This window comes from Cynocephalus volans, chromosome 5, assembly GCF_027409185.1.
Source record: "Cynocephalus volans isolate mCynVol1 chromosome 5, mCynVol1.pri, whole genome shotgun sequence".
NCBI classification, from domain to species: Eukaryota; Metazoa; Chordata; class Mammalia; order Dermoptera; family Cynocephalidae; genus Cynocephalus; species Cynocephalus volans.
Window position 1 is genome coordinate 70992643 of NC_084464.1, and position 14365 is coordinate 71007007.

Here is a 14365-nt window from a genome sequence, read left to right on the forward strand (position 1 = left end):
AACCACTATCTAAGCTAATAAATGTGACAGTAATCTTGCTGACTCAGGTAACTGTGTTCTCTCTGAAGAATGTGGTTAGATCCAAAGATTTGTCTTGGGTTCTCTGAACTTCCTACAAGAATAGAAAATTATCTCAGATCATCTTTATCATAACACTTCTCTCTTAGCATTTTTCTTTTTCCTTTTCTTTCTTTTTTTTTTTTTTTCATCATTGGAGTTTTTAAGTCATGGAATACTTTCTTCAAATAAAATCTTGGAAAAGCAGAATATGTTAAATACACAGAGAACTGTTTTATATGAAGAGAAGAAACAGAACATAGTACCCATTAGGTCCCTACCTTCCCCAATGCAAAGGCCTGTTAAACTTCACAGAATTGCCTGAACTTTGTCTAGCTCTGAATAAAAACTATTAATGTAGTCCAGTGTTTCTTAAACTTAAATTACATATAAATTTAACTTGTTAAATTGTAACTTGTTAAATTGTGCATTCAAACTCAATAAGTTGGAGGCCTGAGTTTCTTTACTTAAACAATGTCCCTAGTGGTTCCAATGCTGCTAGTTTATGAACCAGACATTGATTAGAAAGAATTCAGTCCAACAGCTTTATTTTACTCAACAGGATGAGGATGAGCTCAAGGGTGCTAGAGTGACTTTGCCAAAATCTTATGCAAGACTCTGACATAGCAAAGCCACGTCAACACTAAATGTACTGAATTATAACCTAGGGCTCATTGTGCAGACACACCTTGGAGATACTGAGAGTTTGATTCCAGACCACTGCAATAAAGCAAATATAGCAATAAAGCAGGTCACGCAAATTTTTTGGTTGTGCAGTGCATATAAAAGTTACATTTACACTACACTGTAGTCTTTTAAGCATGTAATAACGTTACGTCTAAAAAACAATGAACATACTGTAATTAAAAATACTTTATTGCTAAAAAATACTAATGATCATCTGAGCCTTCAGCGAGTCATAATCTTTTTGCTGGAAGATAGTCTTGCCTCAATATTGATAGCTATTGACTAATCAGCCTGGTGGTTGCTAAAAGTTGGGGTGCTGTGGCAACAATGAAGTTTGTCACATTGATTGACTCTTCCTTTCATGAAAGATTTCTCTGTAACATTTGATATTTGATAACATTTTACCCACAAGCAGAACTTCTTCCAAAACTGGAGTCAATTCTTTCAAACCCCACCAATGCTTTATCGTTTATGTAATATTATAGTTCATGTAATATTCTAAATCCTTTGTTGTCTTTTCAATAATGTTAACAGCATCTTCACCAGGAATAGATTCCATCTCAAGAAACCACTTTCCTTGGTCATCCATAAGAAGCAACTTCTCATCCATTAAAGTTTTATCATGAGACTGCAGCAATTCAGTCACATCCCTATGTTCCACTTCAAATTAAGTTCTCTTGCTATTTTCTACCACATGGGCAGTTACTTCCTCCACTGAAATCTTGAAACTCTCTAAGTCATCTATTAGGGCTGGAATCAACTTCTTCCAAACTCCTGTTAATGTTGATATTTTGACCTCCTTTCATGAATCACCAGTGTTCTTAATGGTATCTAGAATGGTGAATCCTTTTCAGATTTTAATTTACTTGGCCCAGATGCATCATAAGAATCACAATCTATGACAGCTATAGCCTTATAAAATGTATTTCTTAAATAATAAGATTTGAAAGTTGAAATGATTCCTTGATTCATGGGCTTCAGAAAGGATGCTGTGTTAACAGGCAGGAAAACAACACTAATCTCCTTGAACATCTCCATCAGAACTCTGGGGTGAAGAGGTACCTTGTTAATGAGCAGAAATATTTTGAAAGAAATTTTTCTATACAGGTCTAAACAGTGGACTTAATATTTAGTAAACCATGCTGTAAACAGATGTACTGTCTTCCTGGCTTTGTCGTTCTACTTATAGAACACAGGCAGAGTGGATTTAGCATAATTCTTAAGGGTCCTAGGATTTTCAGAATGGTAAATGACTATTAGCTTCACCTGATGTGTCAGTCACCTGATGCATTAGTCCCTAACAAGAAAATTAGCCTGTCCTTTGTAGCTTTGAAGCCAGACATTGACTTCTTCCTTGTTTTGAAAATCCTAGATGGAGTCTCCCATTATATGGCTATTTTGTCTACACTGAAAATCTGTTGTTCAGTGTAGTCACCTGTCTTGGTCCATTTTCTGCTGCTTATGACAGGATAACTGAAACTGGGTAATTTATAAAGAAAAGAAGTTTATTTCTTATAGTTTTGAAGTCTTGGAATTCCAGGGTACAGGGAGCACATCTGGTAAAGGCTTTCTTCATGGTCGAGGCTCTGTACAGAGTCCCATGAAAATGCAGGGTATCACATGGCAAGAATAGCAAGAGCATTTTCATGCACTCTCCTTACAAAGTCACCAGTCCACACTTTATAACCCATCACTTCATGAATGTATTAATCCATTCATGATAGCACAGTCCTCATGATCTAATCACCCCTTAAAGACCCTAACTTTCAAATGACACAGATTTGCCACCATACTAACACTTTTCCAGTGGAAAAAAGGTTCCAATACGTGAAATTTGTGAGACACATTCAACCCATAACTCTAGTTTCATCCGTGATCTTAGCTAGATCTTCCGGATAACTTGCTGCAGCTTTTACATAAGCACTTGCTGCTTCACCTGCACTTTTCTGTTACGAAGACGGCTCCTTTTCTTAAACATCATGAATTAACCTCTGCTAGCTCACACTTTTCTCCTGCAGCTTCCTCACCTCTCTCAGCCCTCATAGAATTGAAGAGACTTATGGCCTTCCTGTGAGTTAGGCTGTGACTTAAGGGAACATTGTGGCTGGTTTGATCTTCTATCCAGACCACTAAAAATTTCTCCACATCAGCAATGAGCCTGTTTTGCTTTCTTATCATTTGTATGTTCACTGGTGTAGCACTTTCAATTTTTTTCAAGAACTTTTTCTTTGCATTCACAACTTGGCTTACTGTTTGGCACAAGAGGCCTAGCTCTCGGCTTGACTCTGTTTTCAACATGCCCTTCTCATGAAGCTTATTTATCCTGTCACTTTTTATTTAAAGTGACAGACATGTGACTCTTTCTTTCACTTGAAAACTTGCCTATTTTCAATATTGGTGTGTCTCATGGAATACGAAGGCCCAAGGAGAAGAAAAGACACAGGGGAGCAACCGGTTGATGGAGCAGTCAGCACACACAAAACATTTATCGATTAAGTTCTTCTCTCATATGGGCATGGTTTCTGGTGCCCCGAAACAATTACAATAGTTCCACGATCATAGATCACCCTAGCAGATATAATAATAATGAAAAAGTTTTAAATATTGCAAGAATTAACAAAGTGTGATAGAGACACAAAGTGAGTACATGCTGTTAGAAAAATGATGCCAATAGACTTGCTCAATGCAGGGTTGCCACAAACCTTCAATTTGTAAAAAACACAGTATTTGTGAAATGCAATAAAAGGAGTTATGCCTGTGCTTCTGTCTTGATTTCCATTCTCTAAAAATATTTTGGCTATGGAATTGTACATATGATAATGTGTATTATGAAGATTTAATATTCTTAAGGTTTACTTTCAATATAATTTTCATTTGCCATTTTTTTTTCTATTTTTCAAAACTTGCATGGTTGAATATGAAGTAGTTAATAGGGAGAAGATTTGGTTGACTCCCAATTTAACCTTGCTTATGATATTTTGAGGTGAATAAAATGCAGTTTCACTTTGCTATTTCAACAAATAAAACAAGATTACAATGTATCAAAATTAGTATTCTTGCGGTAAATAATAATTTTTATTTCTTTATTGACAATGTGTCTGGCAGAACTTCTGGGAAAGAAGGCCAGTAAATTACAGGAAGACAAAACCATTGTCCCAGAAACAGCCTGGAATGCACAAGCAAATCAATTATAGGAAAGAAAAGTACATCAGGGCTGAAAGTACAAACTATACAAAACTCATGAAACAAACTTCACGATTTTTTGAAAGGCAACACAGAGTTTCAAATACTTTAAGATAAAAAAAAAACTTAACAATTAATACATAGATATATTTCCTCAGGTAAGCAAAAGAATATTGCAGAAGAAATTTATGATAATTAATTTTATGTGTCAACTTGACTGACCATGGGATGCCCACATTAAACATTATTTCTGGATATGTTTATGAGAATGTTTCTGGAACAGATTAGCATTAGAATCGGTGGACTCCATATAGAAGCCATCACCCAACACATTGAGGGACTGAACAGGACAAAAGGCAGAGTATTAAGGACTTCACCACTTTTTTTCTGCGTCATTGCCTGGGCTGAAACATCTCATCTTATCTTCTCTGGTCCTCAGACTGGGATTTACACCATCTGCTCTCCTGGATCTCAGGCCTTTGGACTTTGTGTTTCTCTGGAGAGCCCTGACTAATACTTAATCTAAAGTGCACATGCAAAATCGTGGTAGTGGATTGTGCTCTAACTTGGCAAGATAAAAGATCAAACATGGAAAAGTATCCAAAAGATTAAGAACACTTTGATAATATATTATTAACATTATTAGATGTTAGGAGTCTGTAGCATTTTAAGGAACATGGGGTTGGGATTGGTGGTCAAGAGAGGTGAGAAAGGAAATACAACTCCTCCTTCTCTTACCTGTTTTGCTATTCTGATGCAGATTTGGGCTCACTTTTGCCTGAGCAGTAATAAGTTCTGCTCCTAAGTTGAAGATTCAAGATTTATAGACCAGGGCAAATAGTTGAATAGATAAGAGAACAAATACCTGGGAGACCACAATGGCATTTATGTAAGTTGATAATACATATACTGAGAAGTAATATTCACATTTAGCCAGAACACATATGTAGAAAAAGAATTCTAATAAACACACAAGTATGGTGGGGAAGGAATAGGCTATGAGGCCAAAAGGAAACACATATACACACAAACACACACATACATATGCACACAAACAAGTGACCCAGAGAAGGTCTTAAAATTAGTACTGATTATTTTCTGCTATGAAATAGATTGTGATTAACCCAAACTTCTGCACCTAATATACAAAAATAATTTTTAAGAGAAATAAACTTAAAATATCTTAAAAATACAGGAGGAGAGTACCAATTAAATAAAATGGTACATTCATACAATGGCATATTAATAGGAATGAAGTAGAACTATATTTGTTAATATAGAATGATCTGTAGTAATAGACTGAATAAAAAAGCAATGTACTCTGTGTGGGTAATAAATGTCTCCTTTTGCGAGAGGCAGTTTTTTAAAGATGTGTTTTTAACTAAAGCAGATAGATATTCTCTATTGTGATTTGTGGGAAATAGCTGACCATTTGGTGAAGGAGATATATTCCAACTCAGACCTTATCCTGAAAAGCATTTTGATGGATCGATTATTTAATGCCGAATAAAAAGAAAATGGAAAAAATACTAGGACTTTTTGAATAAGTCCCTCTTAAACCTTTAGAGTTCTGTGATTCAGTAAATTTGAATACATTAAAATAAAACTTTTGAATGTCTGAATCCACTATATACTAATGAATGATTAATTAAAAAAAACAGAAAATGTACCTAATTAAATGTGATAGAAAAAATGTAAATACTGTAATCTCCTTATATAAAAAGCCCCTCATGAAATGAATTACAATTCATACTTGAAGAAATACAAAGACACATGCACACATACACACAAACGCACACACAAACACAGCTTCTTTCTTTAATAATTTTCCTTTTGTTTAGAGACCTTCCTTTAGTCTTTTTTTAAAAATTTAGATCTGTTCATGACAAATTCTCTTGGTTTTCCTTCATCTGAGAATGTATTGATTTCTTCTTTTATTCTCTAATCATGGTTCCTTTTTTATAATTTGGTATTTTAAAAAAACATTGTTGCCATGTACACATGCTGCATAAGAAGGATATACTCCATCCTTTTCAGTACCATCAAAATTAAAATAAAAACACTTGCTTTCTATGCCACCCTACTCTTTTTCCTTTTTTGTGCTTGTATGTGTATGTGTGCGTGTACTCCCAACATGTTAATTACATATTTTACTAACCATGACATCCATTCCATACCCGGTCATGTGTTTGTTTTTCTCTAGCATAAATTCCAGTTTTTAAAGCTTGCCTCAAATGTCAGCTTGCCAAAAACCAAAACAAAACACGTTCACTTGTGTTTTTCCCCAGCCAGCCCTAACATAAACTATGCCTTTTTTACTTTCAAAGAGTTTGACATATAACATATTAGCCTGAGTGCTCTTTTCAATTAGTATTTCCTGTGTTTCTCTACTGCTCTTGTCTCTTTAGCGTTTAAGGATAGTCTTGGACATCGACCCGTGGATATCCTTCAGAGGCTGTCATCTGGGCATTGCAGCACAGAGAAAGTAAAAAATAGATCAGCAAATAGGTAAGAAGTATAGATGATTGATAATTAGATAGATGATAGATAGATAGATAGAACACTCTCCAAGTAGTGCTGATGGGGCGGGAGGTGAGTTTGATAATACTTGTATCTCAATTTCTTATATATATACAATATTTAATATTTAAAGAACGAATGACCAACATTATATTTAGAGTGCACTTAGTGTATTAGTAAAAAAAACCCACATATTTAAAAATTTATTAAATTATATGAATGCAGATAGTGGTGGTATAAAATGAGATAAAAAAGCAGAGGAACAGATTAGACAGTCTCAAAAGTGACCCATACACTAGAATTTAGTGTATGAAAAGTGAGGCATCCTAAATCAATAGAGAAATTACAGATTATTTGATAAAAGTTCTTGGGAAAACTGATTATACTTTTGTAAAAAAAAATTAGGTCCCTACATTTTATCAATCATAACAATATACTTACTATGGATTAGAACAATAAAGTGTTGTTAATCTTAAAATTGTAGTAGATGAATAAAATATTTTACATAGTGTTGTATTAGAGAATTTTCTAAGTAGAGATGTAAAGCCCAGAGTCATAAAGAAAAATATGAAAATTCCACAATTTACCAGCTGTATAAAGCAGGAGTGTCCCAGCTGTAGAAAAGGTTTTCAGTTTTTCAGAACGTAGTGGATTTTATCTGTAATTTAAAATAATATATACAAACCAAAAAGAAAAGTTCAAGAAGCCAAAAGAAAACTCCTGTGAGTCAAAGGCTATGAGTACACAAGGCACAAAAAAATACAAATGGCAAATAATCATACGGAAAGGTGCTCAATCTTGGTAGTTACCTGGGAAAATGTAAATTAAAATATGCCGCATTATTCTCATCAAATTAACCAACAGTTTTTACAAATTATTTTATTTAATAGGATCTAGGGAGGCAGGCATGCTCATACTCTCTCATTAAGTAAGTGGTTCTTCAACACTTATTTAGAACACTTTGTAGCTATTTAAAAAAATGCATCAGGACCCTATTCATTTAAATAGAATGTTTCCTAAGATATACTAAGTGAAATAAAAAGTCACTGAGTAATGAAGATAATGACTTCAGTTTTACATAAAAATAAAAAAATATTAAAGAAAACATTAAGAATCATATAGGTAAAATTTTAACAATTGTTCTCATAACACTGGATGGTGTGTGTGTACATATGCATATGTAGATATATGTCAAAGAAAATATTTTTAATTCAAAAGGAAGAATGCAATATTTATACTACCAAGAAATGTGGTTTTAGAGATTACCACAGGCAATATTTGCAATAGCACAAACAAGATATATGGCTCATCTTTTCTCTATCTGGGAATTTATTAATTGCATTTTCTTTTTCTCACTAAGTATAGCCTTTACTATTAGGAACCAAATAAACATACTATCAATAAGTAATTAAGCTTTTTAAAACTAATGTATGTCGGAAAATGTGAACAACCTAAGAGGTAGTTACTGTGATAACCCTCAGTGAATAGGTAAAACGTGATTTCAGAATAAAATTAATTCATCCAAGAACACAGCAGATAAGTAGCAGCATAGAGATTCAACCCACTTCTTCCGAATGCATTTTTCCACTCTATCACTCCCTCTGACAGGCCATTTATTGAGTATCCACCATGTCTCATGTGCATCCTCACACAATGACCTTGTGGTGTAGAAGCTATTGTTACTAGGTTTTGCTGATGAGGGAGAGAGAAACAAAGGATTTAAGTAAAATATTCATGGTCTCCCAACGACAAAGGCTGTTTTTAGTCCCTGTGCTGCCTTCCATTATCATGACATTGTCAGCCAAAGAGTATCTGGAAGAACTCCCCCTTATTCCAGGAAGGCTCATGAGATCCTCATCTATCAAGAATGGTCACGGTCTTCAGGCAACCCACATTTCTCAACAGATGAGGTATTCCACATAAAATACCATGTGTCAATCACACCACTGAAGACTCCTGGACACTGAAAGACAGATCCTAAGAGTATCATAGGTGTCGCCCACCTTGTGACACATCCATCCAGCATTTATTTTCTCCTTGCGTTGTGTGGATCAATTTAATACTGTCTCATCCGTACAGATCCACAGATCTTAGGACCTCTGTGTCCTAAGATTAGAGAAGAGGAAGCTGATGGTAAAACATAAGCCCTCTGAGCTCCTGTTGATAATGGCCACTTTCAGGATTTAGTTTAAGGAGGGCTCCAGATTGCAGAAGTTTATGATAACAAGAGATGAAGAGGGGAAAGGTGAAAAGAGCTGTGATTTGTAGTTTTGTTTTGAGCAGCTGAGGAATTACACAATGAAAGGTGAAAGAGCAATTAAATCATCAATAATTGTTGAAACAATAACTCTGAAACCTACAGCAAGAAGTTTGACTTTTAAATTAAAATTTTGTTATATCACTTTAATGAAATTATAAAACTTACATTAATCTTGATCTTACATCTTGTGGTAGTCCATTCTGAATCACATGAACATTGATACTCAGTAATGAGATCTGTGCACCTAGAACATAGAATTAATTTTTAAAATAAGTAGACATTAAAGCATAACTTTAACAGAGTTTCCCTATTATTATTATTTTTTATTTTATTTATTTATTTATTTATTTTAGTTTAAGGTGGAAAACACACACACACACACAACCTTCCATGAGCAATAGAAAGCAGAGTCTATTCCTGGTTTTTTATTCTTGAAGGTGACTGGACTGAAAAACTGATCAATTTTCATTTTTACCATTTTTCCAACGGCAATGGAAAGAGAGAGTCCTAAAAGATAAAAAGTGTGTCTAGGGCTTACAAAGGAAACTGAGCACGCTTACAATGTCAGTGGCAGGACTACAAAGGAAAAATAATGCTGCAGCAAGCAGCATGGTGCATCTGTGACACATTCTTTTCCTTTTTGCCACTTGTACCTCCTATAAATACCCCCACTCTAGATTTGTATGAACTAATATTCTATCCATAAGCAGGGGAGTTATTATACAGTTCCGTAAAGTCATGAAACACCTTTCATGTGCATAGGGATAAAACAATCAGGCTGCTTAGGAACATTTTAAATACTAAATGTGTGGTATTATCTCTCCACAGAGCAAATAATAGAATGGCTCATCATCCTACCTGATATTTCTATTACCATGAGCAGTTACCTTTAAGTATATTAAAGTCTAATTAATCTACATTTATTGAAAATTACTTTCTGCTAATGAACAGAAATAAAAGGAGGGCAGAGATAATGTGTCAGTACATTGCATTAGCTAAAACTGGCAGCATCTGTCATCTTAACTGTACTTAGTTCTTGTTTTATGAAAGAGCATAATTAAAATTATCTTTATCAACTTTCCCTTGACATTAAGTCTTAAATATTGTGAGTTAAATATATTTGTATAGAGTTTTTTTCTATTAGAAAAAATAAAAATAGCTACCTTCCATGTAGACAAGGATTTGAGAGGCAATCATTTGCATTCGTTTCACAGTGTGTTCCGAAAAACCCACTCTTGCAGTCACAGGTGTAATGATTGATGCCGTCAATACAAGCTGCATTGTGGAGGCAGGGCTCTGATAGGCATTCATCTATATTTACTTCACAATCAATGCCTGTGTTAGAACACACAAGACACAACATAAGACCATTTAGATGCAAAACTCAAAAGTTTGTTCATTACAGCAAAATTCACCAAGAAATCAAGACTCCCTCTCCATAATTATAATTTGACATCCTGTGGCCAAAGAAAACATTTCTCAAGGTTAACCATGTTCATGTCTATGAACTCACAGACTACTAACTTAACGTGAATGAGAAAAACAAAGCACAAGCTTCATCTATTTAGGAGATTTATTTTCAGGGTGAGAAGTTATTTGTTGAGAACATTAGTGAAGTAACAAATTATGTTATGTTGTCACTGTGAATACTAAAGCATATATATATATATATATTTGTCATGGTCCTTGAGAGTCAAACATTTCTTACCTAGAGGAATTAAGAAAGAGTTTTATATTTTCTAAATTTGGTCTTGTTGAGTCTCTATGGGCTGTCTAAGATCTCCGATAATCTAACTTTGGCTAAATACCTATGGTTTTCAAAGGCCAAGTTGTGAATGTTTATCAAGCACCTACCATGTGCCACCACTGTGATCAGTAGTGGATATCAAGCAAAAAAAAAAAAAAGGTTCCTATTCATTCACCTTAATGGAAAACAAGATTATGTTTCAGATATCACATGTCTGAAATATTAGGAAAAAGAGGAGAATCATTGTAAAACAGTTAGAATGATCCCTTTGTCCATTTTGTCCATTTGTATTGAGCACCTATTAATAACAACTATCATTGATTGAGCATTTATTGGTGTCAGGCCCTGTGCTGAAGCCTTCGTGCACATTATCTTAATTAATGCTCATCAAACCTGCAGGCAGTTCTCATCAACCTGAACTTACTTGTGAGTAAGCAAATGTTAAGAGAGGTTAAATAACACTTCCAGATCACATAGGTCATAACAGCAGATCAGGATTCAAATCATGTTCTCTCTGACTTGTGCTTCTAATCATTTCTTTAAATTACCCACCTTGTATCTACTGTGATATGTGCATAAATTACTATGCTAAGTAATACAGTGGATATCAATCAGAAAACATGGCTGTTCTAACCAAGGTCATAATGTCTAGTTGGGAATAAAGGTAAGTAAATAAATTAGCTTATTAAAATAAATAATATAATAATAATAGCTGATAAGCAGAGCCTTTAGTATGTGCTAAGTACATTAAATCTCAGAGGTTAATGACACAGGTTTACTTCACTCAAATTGCATGACTGGGGTAACCAAACTATAGATCCCCTTTGCCTGTGTTTACTCTGATATCTAGGGTAATGGAACATAGTTTATCTGGGCATTTACATTATTGTTCAATAGGGAAAAGGACACTTTCCATCCCATTTATGTTGGGCTTTACCATGTGACTTGGTTCTGTCAATGTAGGTGGCTCCTGAATCACCTACATTTCATTGACAAAATCAAGCCACATGACCAAGTCCAACATAAATGGGTTGGAAAAGAATGTACCTCCCTCAGGAAAGGGCAGATATTTGTGACAATAATAATATTTAGTACAGTCACTTTTATCAATCAAGCTTCTCATTTGCAAATGAGGGTTATTTATTAGTACATCATAGGTTTATTGGGACAATAAAGTAAAACCATGTATTGAGAACAACTAGCCCAGGGCCTGGTACATGTTTAAGATTTGATTACTATCATTTTCTTGGTAAAAATAGCACAACTACATGACATTTAATGAGTGATTTAGGTGTTTCCAGAGGCACCAATATTCCGATTAAGAAGACAAGTGAACAGTCTCTCTGTACAATTACATAGAATGCTGGCAGAGTCAGTGCTGAAAATTTGAGTTAAAAAGAGATGGTCATTTTACCACAAAAGTATGGAGACAGGGAAAAGTATTAAAAGAGAATGGGACAGAATGCATTCAGCACTGTTTGGACAAAGAGATTTGACAAAAGACACAGAGTGTTGTTGAAATGTTCTCTCCATAGAAGGCAGACATGAATCAATCAATTTAGCTAGAGAAAACATCATCAAGATTACCTGATTACGTTGTTTCCTTTTTTTTTTTTATTCCCCCTTAACAATTTATTCATTAATTAAACTTGTGGTTAAAATTTGACTTCCTAAATAGCCTCAAGCATGTAATGATTAGGTGACCTGAACATTCTGGTCCCCGTTAACCATTACTTTTTTCATTTTTATCATCATATCAAGTCCCCTTTACCTTTTTAACTTCTTCTACTCTTAACCTTGATTACTCTCCTGAGGTTACACTGACCTCCTTATGTTTACTCAAGAGCTTTTGGCAGGTTCTTCCCACCGGATGTTTGTACCTTTGTTCCCTTTAGAAGAACTCTCTTCTCTCAGATAAATATTTACATGATTCATGCCTTCATTTCCTTCAGGTCTTTACTCAACTGTCACTTTCTCAACCATATTATTTAAAAAGACATTCCTTTCCTCAACCGTAGTCACCATTATCCTGTTTTATGTTTTTCCCCATAGCCAGTAATCTCCTTCTAGCATTCTATAAACTTTACTCATTGCTCTTTTTCTTTATTTCTGTCTCTCCCCATTACAAACATACATCTATAAGGATATGGATTTTGTCTGTCTAGTTCAACAATGCATCCATTCAAATATTTGTTTAAAAAAATTAATCATTTTCATGTTGGTATGTGTATGTGTGTGTGTTTATATTTTTACACGCCATTTTTGTTTTTGTTTTTCCTTATTAGTTTATGCCACTTCCAACCAATAATAAAGCAATTCTTGAAATTCTAGGGAAACTGTTGGTCATTGCAATGGTGACATTCAGAGTCTGGAATGAGGCGATGGTGATCCCTCTGATGCGCATTGCCTGAAAGGCATGTCTTGTCTGTGCAGCCAAGGGGAATTATTTAATGGGATTTCTACTTTTTCCTACCTTCCAACAAAGAAACTTCCATAAATGAAAAAGAAATAAAGTTTGAAGAGTCTTGGACCTTGGTTCAAAATGATCTCCCATACATAATTACAAACCCACACAAACTTTAAGTTCCTTATCTATAAACTATGGATCAAAAAAATTACATTGTAGCATAGTTGAGAGATGTACAGAAAGCATGTATATACATTAATAGCAGTACATAGAAGATAAATGATTTATACTAACTGATTATTATAAATGGTCATTTATCTTCTTCATAGGATTAAAATGTAAATCCTTAGACATTGTCTCCATGAATCCAAGCACAACTAAAATAAATAATATTTAGTATTTAGTAGACATTTTCAAAGCCTTCGTCAAAGTCAGTCTCAGTTCTTTGCCTTCCCTTCCTTATGTACCAGATACTTCCTACTGCTCGTTAATGTATCCAACACATATTTATGTCACTCATAGTTCTAGACTCCTTGCATAATTCTTTTTGACCTGGCATGTATCACTTTTACTTCCATCACAGCATAACAGATAATTTGAGCAATCTAATGACTAGCACTGCAGTCTTCATTTGGTAAGAGAAGAACCATGACAAAAAGTAATTTACTTTGTTATATCTCATATATTATTATTTCTTGCTATCCTGCTTTGGAGCTCCAGCAGTAGTTTCATTTCAGATAATTTTCAGTTTGTGGTTCTAAAACTAGAGTCCTTGATTTCATTAACAGCATAGGAAATTCCTTTTTTAAGCAGAGTAGATGGTTTCCTGTGGAATTTTTGAGACGTTCCATGCCCCTGCTTATGTCACACCCTTTTTACTAGTCTGCCTCAACATCTGCCTCTGTATTGGACATTTCCATATTGAAAATTAAAGAAATATTTCTTCTGAAATAAGACATTAAAATTCATAAACTGAGAGGTGTGGTCAATAAATTAATTATTCTAACCCCCTGGTTTACCAACTTGATTGAATTATAGAATCACCTGTGGACTTTTTAAAACATACAAAATCCCAAATTCGAATCGCTATGGAGGAAGCCTGACAAGCAATACCTTTAAAAATTTTCTCTAGATGATTCTAAGGAATACCTAAGTATAGCGATCATTGCTTTCGTAGAAGTAGATTAAAATCAAGTATTCTCTATGTTTTCTCTTATCTGTTTGCTCCTGATGGTTTTGTCTGTCATTTCCACATCTCTGTCTATAAGAAATCTGTTTTTTATTCAAGGTCCTACAAAATTCTTACTCATATTTAAGTCCCCTTTGATATCTCCTAATAAAAAAAATGTCTAACACCATTTATCAGATTCTCCTTAGAGTATATTTATTTGAATATCTTATCTTCCATACTTGATTATTAGTTATTTGAGCACAGAGGTTATGCCTATTTACTTTTACTTAATAAAAAAAGTCCAGTATGAAACTTTTCATGCAGTTGGTGATC

General features: G+C 34.2%; 1 protein-coding gene across 1 annotated transcript in view; it reads right to left on the reverse strand.

Moving 5' to 3' along the window:
• The window catches only part of EYS (eyes shut homolog), a 1675061-nt gene that overhangs the window by 975816 nt on the left and 684880 nt on the right, over nt 1-14365 (reverse strand). Inside the window, 2 exon segments of the mRNA XM_063097631.1 lie at nt 8873-8951; nt 9871-10042. Coding sequence (XP_062953701.1) covers nt 8873-8951; nt 9871-10042 — 251 coding nt within the window.